At 47.1% G+C, this 7,476-nt stretch overlaps 1 protein-coding gene across 3 annotated transcripts in view; it reads left to right on the forward strand.

Moving 5' to 3' along the window:
- VWA2 (von Willebrand factor A domain containing 2) overlaps positions 1–2,710 on the forward strand; it is a 67,110-nt gene extending 64,400 nt beyond the window's left edge. For all 3 annotated transcript variants that reach the window (XM_039546069.1, XM_039546068.1, XM_039546070.1), the window contains exons 13-14: positions 71–193; positions 2,350–2,710. In XM_039546069.1, the coding sequence (XP_039402003.1) occupies positions 71–193; positions 2,350–2,483 (257 nt within the window). In that variant the 3' untranslated portion in view covers positions 2,484–2,710. The remainder of the gene's footprint in view (positions 1–70; positions 194–2,349) is intronic.
- The last annotated feature ends 4,766 nt before the right edge of the window (positions 2,711–7,476 follow it).

Here is a 7,476-nt window from a genome sequence, read left to right on the forward strand (position 1 = left end):
GCGTTTGAGAGGTTAATATTGTGTCATATGCCAGAGCCTGCTATTCTGTTTGTGTTTTTCTCTGTTACAGAGGCTAAACGCCCGGTGAACCTGTGCAAACCTAACCCGTGCCTGAATGAGGGCACGTGCGTTCTCAGGAATGGAAGCTACCGGTGTGAATGCCAAGGCTGGGAAGGACCGCACTGTGAAAGCAGTAAGGCTCACTGAACAGTAACCAGTCAGTGAATTTCAGACGGCAGTGCAGGTTGAGGCTTGCACGTTTTCAGAGGGTTAAGAGCTCAAGGGTAGGGCAGGAGCGACTGCTCTATGGTCAGGAGCAGTGGTTCTCAACCGGCGGCCCGCAGGTCGCTTGCGGCCCAGTCAGCACAGAGCTGTGGCCCATGTGACATCCTCAGGGCCATAGAGGTAGTATTGGATGCGGCCCACATATCACAATGCTAAATAGGTTGAGAACCACTTTCAGGAGCAACGATTCCCACTCCTTTCATGACAGCCCCCCCCCGTTCCCCCCATGGATTGCCCTATGGGGAGGGGGTTCTTGTGGCTTCAGCCCCACAGGAGGTGCCTGTCTGGGCTCAGGGCTTCAACCCCCCCCCCCCCCCTAGGGTGACCAGATATCCTGATTTTATAGGGACAGTCCCAATATTTGAGGCTTTTTCTTCTATGGAAGCCTATTACCCCCCACCCCCTGTCCTGATTTTTCACACTTGCTGTCTGGTCACCCTACCAACCCCTGCTGAAGCCATGAGCCCTAGCAGACTCATCCCACAGGGGTTGAAGCCCCAGGACCCCCTCTGCCTGCTGGGCAGAAGCCAGAGGTGACACCCGGGGAGAGAGAGCACGTGGGGTCACATGCCACCCTCCAGATTTTTGCCAGGATTTGATGGCCCCACTCAGTCACATGGTGCCACTAGGGCCCCCTCCCTGCACGGCAGCTGCTGGAGCTGGCAAGCTGGGAGCTGCAGTCGTGGGGAGAGGCAGCGGCAAACAGCTGGGAGCCGCAGGGAGGACCGCTCAGGTTAAGGGGGGATGGGGGAGTGTGACGGAGGGACATGACTCAGCTTGGGGGGGGGGGGTGAACCTTTAAACTGTGACCCTCCCCACACTCTCATCAGGCACCAGTCGCCTATGGCAGAAGCCCCGAGCTCAGGTAGGCAAAGAATAGGGATGGAGGGGGGCTCTGTGAGCTGCGCTTTAAGCCGCAGTTTGGCCGCCCCTGCTCTAGCTGCCTGTGGGGGTCTCCTTGCCACATCATGGCACAAGTGACACTCTCTCTCTCCTTCCACTATCTGCCTTTCCTTCAGTTCATGTGGGGCCATGGCGGTGATGGCAGCGGTTGGTTTTTTTCCCTTCTCAGCTCATCCAGAGGCTCCACCTACAACTTGAGGGAGGGGCGAATGGTTGGTGGCGTCCTCTGGCAGCTCCGTGGGGCTCGTGCGGCCCTCAATTCTGCTCTGAGAAGAGCAGCTTGGGCTGGTGGGGTTGTACCTGGGTTCACCCACTACACCCCTATCTGCATTAGGGGGAAGCAGACCTCTTTCAAGGAGCTGTGTGCTGCTTTACCCATGGCTATGGGAGCCTGTTTGCTGTGACAGGGAACAGAGTAGACTCTGAAGCTTTTCCCATCCTCCCTCTTCTCTGCCCCACGGCCCTGCCCCATAGACTAATCTGGCAGCGCACTAATAACAGGGGTCCACCTCTCATACTGGGAAGCGGTGGGTTTGAAGCTAACTCTAGGATCATCTTGGAGGGGATCACCTCAGCTAGCATTAGACGGGAGGTAGTTAGTGCTTTGGAAAGCAGAGACTCGGACCATTAGTCTTTTGCTCATGTGTAGATGCAGTTTTTACAGAGAGTTCCTAGGCTGAAGCAGGGTCCATAGGAGCTGCTACTTCCCTCAGGCTTTAACCCTATATTGTGTGGAGTCATTGGTTCTCAATATTTGCCACACCATGAGCCTCTTTCCCATACCAGGACCCTGATCCCAGGTTCTACCTGCAGCCTCCTTCCATTTAGCAATATGGAAAGGAGAGGGTGGTTAACGGCTCGCTCACAACTGTTCATTTCCCAGCCCTTGGAGGTCAAGTCCTCAGGATGAAAACCTCGGTATGAAATGTTTTGCTCAAGCTCACACACTTTGGCAGAGCCAGGAACAGAATCCAGAAGTCCTGACTCTCACGCCACAATATCTGATCACATGCAGGCTACCACCACCATAGTGTGTGCCTCTTGCAATTGCATCTGCTAGTGTTGTCTGAAATGGACTTTATCTGTACAAAGAATTGAGTATTAATTTTGTATTAGGCAACATTCGTCTTTCTTGACATTTATTTATTTTTATTGTAACAGGAATTTTAAGGAGAGATTCTTCAAGATCACCGGTCCCTCCCACAAACTTTCACATCCAACGAAATCTGAGTGGTTTGCAGCAGTTTAACAGAGCTCTCCGACATGCAAAAAGGCTCGCTCAGTCGGGACACTGAGTTGGGCAGTTTCACTGTGCACGTCTCCCTTCACTAATGTTTGCTTGCAGTCATTAATATACAAGAAGATCTGGCAAGCAACCACCAGGTATTTCAATGAACGATTTAATCTGGCACAGAGACTGAAATAATGTCTCTCCAAGTTCACACAGGACACCAGCTGGGCTTATCAGTAGTCAATATATTTTTTTCTTTTGTAATAAGTAAATATTTTGTGTGTTTCAATATTTATTATTGACCATTTTGCTTTTCCACTCCAAGATTTTGGTGTGTTTCACGTACGTTGTTTGAAAGATCTGTGAGCTGGCAGCAGACTGTTAGATAAGGCTGGAGTAGAAGGGGGTTTGCCTAAATAATGTATCTGTAAAGGGAGCTATGTAAAGTGCACATTTTTAACAGCAAGAGTAATTAATCGTTGAAACAACTGACCAACAGATGTGGAAGATTCTCTATCACTTGAAAGCCGTAAATCAAGACTGGATGTCTTTCTAAAAGAGATGCTTTAGCTCAGCCAGAAATTACAATCTAGATGGCAAAAATAGGGATGGCCTGTGTTATAGAGGAGGTCAGACGAGGGTCCCTTTGGGGCTTAGAATCTATGACTCTATAAACTGTAGCTAGGGGTGTGCAAACAGAGTGAGGTTCTCAGCTCCAGTAAATCAGTTCAGCTCCGTTGGTCTGGCTGTAACTTACGTACACTATTTACCAGCCCCAGTTAAATACTCCTACAGTTGAAGTCACTAGAGTGAATTATTGGTTAAACACAGGAAGACAAATGAAAGTGAGAGCTAGTGATGGGCTTTGTTACGCTTCACTGATTTCTCGATGCCAAATGCAGTGATGTTCCCTTGCTTAGCTCTTTTCTTTGTTTGCATTCGTTTCTGAGTGATGTAATATGGTTTGGCTTAATGGGCATTTTTATTAGCTGCATTTTTGTTTTGGTTGGGAGGGGCCTTAACGTGAAACAACTCTAAAATGGAGCTGCAGCAGTTACTACGTACGTTGCTATATTTGCTAGATGAGCTTGGCTATGTTAGTCCTAGAGATCAGATTAGTTTACTATGTAAATCTAATGGTAGGTGATGGCTGAAAAATGACTTGTTTAAAACCTAGAGATGCATAGTCCAAACACAGTGCAGAGGACAAATTCTGGGCTAAGGATTGCTTTGGATCTGGTGTGCTAAGCAGCTGAGTCTACTGAATTGTTTTATGTAAACGATACCATTTGAGGCCCGATCCTCCATACTTTATTCATGCAAAACTGTCACTAGAACAGCTGGGGTTTTGTCTGAGTCAGCTATGCTACAAATACAGCATTGTAAGGGTTCCATAACTGGTTACAAACAGGGTTCCAATCGGTTGTACACACTGCACCTTACTATGTTTTGTAACCTGGCTGCTGTGTTGGCTTTAACAAAGGCTTCTGTCTCCATCAGCTCCCTTTTGCAAACTCTGTTTGCCCCTCCTCTTTTACCCTCGCTCATCACACCTTTCTTTGCTGCTTTCCTCCAGGCCAACCCCAGGCTCCTTTCTGAGTGCTGTGAACACTCATTCCATGGCTTTATCAGGAAGCTCTATCCTCCCTTTCAAGTCGTTGGGGAAGGTCTCTGCAAAACTGCCCCCCTCGAAATGCTGAAATACCATGGGATAGGAACCTAAATAGGCAGCACTTCTGGCTCCCGTAGTGGTCTTATGCTGATCGCTCTTCACCCAGCGGGCTAGCGGTCGTGGCAGCTTTACACGGGGCAGGAGAGGCTGGGCCATGACTTTGGTAGGAGCTGCACATGCACCTCCAAAGAACGGAATCTGGCCCCATGCCAGTACCTTTCAGAGGGTGTCGCTCAATGGATCACGAGATCAGTTTGCCTGTGAAGCTATTAGACTTACACGATTGCTCTCCTGGGGCTGTTTAACTACTATATTATGTTGTTCTTAACTACTTTCCTCATGCAGTCCATCGCCTTGGAGAGATTGAAAGCAGAAACTCCAATTCTGCTGTGGGCAGAGCAGAGCCAGAAAGATTAACTGCAACTGCCAGTGTTCAGGGTAATAGCATCTATTGTTCCAAAGAGAAGAAAACCCCCTTACTCATAGACTCATAGGTCAGAAGGGACCATTATGATCATCTAGTCTGACCTCCTGCACAACGCAGGCCACAGAATCCTACCCATCCACTTCTATAACAAACCCCTAACCTATGTCTGAGTTTTTGAAGTCCTCAAATTGTGGTTTGAAGACCTCAAGCTGCAGAGAATCTTCCAGCAAGTGATCCATGCCCCACGCTGCAGAGGAAGGTGAAAACCTCCAAGGCCTCTGCCAATCTGCCCTAGAGGAAAATTCCTTCCTGACCCCAAATATGGCCATCAGCTAAACCCTGAGTATGTGGGCAAGACTCACCAGCCAGCACCCAGGAAAGAATTCTCTGTAGTAACTCAGATCACGTCCCATCTAACCTCCCATCACGGACCACTGGGCATACTTACCTGCTGATAATCAAAGATCAATTGCCAAAATTAATTGCCAAAATTAGGCTATCCCATCATACCATCCCTTCCATAAACTTATCAAGCTTAGTCTTAAAGCCAGATATGTCTTTTGCCCCCACTACTCCCCTTGGAAGGCTGTTCCAGAACTCTACTCCTCTAATGGTTAGAAACCTTCATCTGATTTCAAGTCTAAACTTCCTAGTGTCAAGTTTATACCCATTTGTTCTTGTGTCCACATTGGTACTAAGCTTAAATAATTCCTCTCCCTCCCTGATATTAATCCCTCTGATATATTTATAAAGAGCAATCATATCCCCTCTCAACCTTCTTTTGGTTAGGCTAAACAAGCCAAGCTCTTCAAGTCTCCTTTCATAAGACAGGTTTTCCATTCCTCGGATCATCCTAGTAGCCCGTATCTGAACTTGTTCCAGTTTGAATTCACCCTTCGTCCAAATGACTTGGCCCCATGTTTTACTAGTAACAAAGATGTACCAAAAGAGAGACAGATTATTTCACAGGATCATTGTCTAAAGGACAATGGGCTAAACCACTCATGGAGATTAATGGTAGCCCTGAAACCACAGCAGTGCTATTTTATACCTTATGCTGGAAAAAATAAAGGAGAACGTCCGCTTTGTTTCTGCCCAGACTTCAGTAGATCGGCCTTCGGCTTCTGCACCTGAGGCAAGCAGCAATAGAAGCGTAACTGCAGGACTGACATTTGAAGCAGAAAGGGGCACTAACCCTTCTCCCTTATTTATGTCTGGCATGGTTGCCGCTTTGGTGGTGCTGCTTCTGTAAAAGTGTCAGTGGGTTCTGTTCTGGAAAGAATGGGCTACATCAGTCTCACAGCTACAGTCCAAAGACACGGTTTGTATTTTACGCTGTGGAAACTAAGTGGAACCAGCTCCCCAGACCATCTAAATTCTGCGCTGAAATTATTCACCGTCGTCTTGTGCTCCCTGCATTGTTTGTGGTGTTAGAGAGACTTACCCCTTCCTGCCCTGCTTCACTGTCATATTTACAACACTGTGGCATTTTCTGTTGTATATTTTGTCTAACAGGTGCACTGGTTAAACTCTCCACTTCACTTTCACTGTCTTTTGGCAGCCTGCCTTTAACACAGAGTTGGCTCTTACTCCGTTAGCATTTATACAGCATACGACTTGAGTAACTGTAATATGCTTTCTTAGCAGTTTAAAGGTATTTACAATATTTTCCACATATGTATATTGTGTACAGAGAAGATTTGTATAGATCTAATGAACCCTTAGGCTTGATTATGCACTTGTGTTGTACGATTGTAACCTTGCTGTATAGATATACTTTTATTTTAATACTCTGCTAATATGAGCATTTCTGAAGCACATAAGTTTTCCTGGGATACGGCTGAGTGTGGGGAAGAAGCCTGGCAAAACCAGGGATTTTTCCCCCATGAATTTGCTTCATTTAAAATATGGATGGGCAAACTGGTCTGGATAAAACCACAGACTAAGCTCCTTGGTGCAGGAACCATTTGTTGTTGTTGTTGTAGATACATGCAGTGTCTAGTGGAATAGAGCTCGGATCTCTGATTGGGGCGCCTACGTGCTGCCACAGTACAGAGATTGGTGATATGCAAGCTGGTCGATGTTTGGATGAGCTTTTCAAAGGAGCTATGAGTTAGGTGCCTGTGCATGCGGGAGGCCCAGTTAAGGTTGCACAGGCAATCTGAATTCTGGCATTTCCTAACTTTTTAGTGCTTGGCTTTTGGTTCCTTAAAAATGAGGGTTTTGGGGGAGGGGGTTTTGGTCATCATTTTGGAGTGTAATATGTATAGAATACAGCATAAAACTAACAGCCCTGGAGAAGTATGAAAATGGCATGTTTCACGCCTCATCAGCTTTCTCGGTTGGTGGAAGATGACATTCCTAGCCAGCTAAGAGTGCAACATGACTTCAGGAAAGTGTTGGGAAAATCAGGGCAATCATGGAGCTAAAGGCAGTGTGGCCTAGTGGATAAAGCACTGGACTAGGACTTGGGAGACCTGGGTTCTATTCCTGGCTTTGCCACAGGCCAGCTGGATGATCTGGAGCTGGTATCCTCCCCTCTCCATGCCTCTTTAAAATGGAGACAATGAGCTAGACCTCGTTTGTAAAGTGTTTTGAGATCTACTGATGAAAAGTGCTCTATAAGAGCTAGGTATTGCTATCTGTAGTGAACCAATCATGACTCAGTGAGTCAAATTCATCCCCGGTCTAAGTCCAGTGCAACCTGCAGTTGGCTTAGTTTATTGGTTCCCTCCACTCCAGAAGAGCTGTCTGAAAATAGGAAAACCACAGAAATATAGAAATACTGCAGGGCCTGGTTCTCGGAGATGCTGAGCATCCACCATTCCAAGTGAAGTCAAGGGGAGCTGCAGAGCTCAGCTCAGCTGAAAACTGGGCCTGTCCTTTCAATGAATCCTCAGTGGAGCAAGTTGAATTTGACAGAACTCCTATTAGAATGGACAAAAAATTGGAATTCAG

This window comes from Mauremys reevesii, linkage group 7, assembly GCF_016161935.1.
Source record: "Mauremys reevesii isolate NIE-2019 linkage group 7, ASM1616193v1, whole genome shotgun sequence".
Classification (NCBI taxonomy): Eukaryota; Metazoa; Chordata; order Testudines; family Geoemydidae; genus Mauremys; species Mauremys reevesii.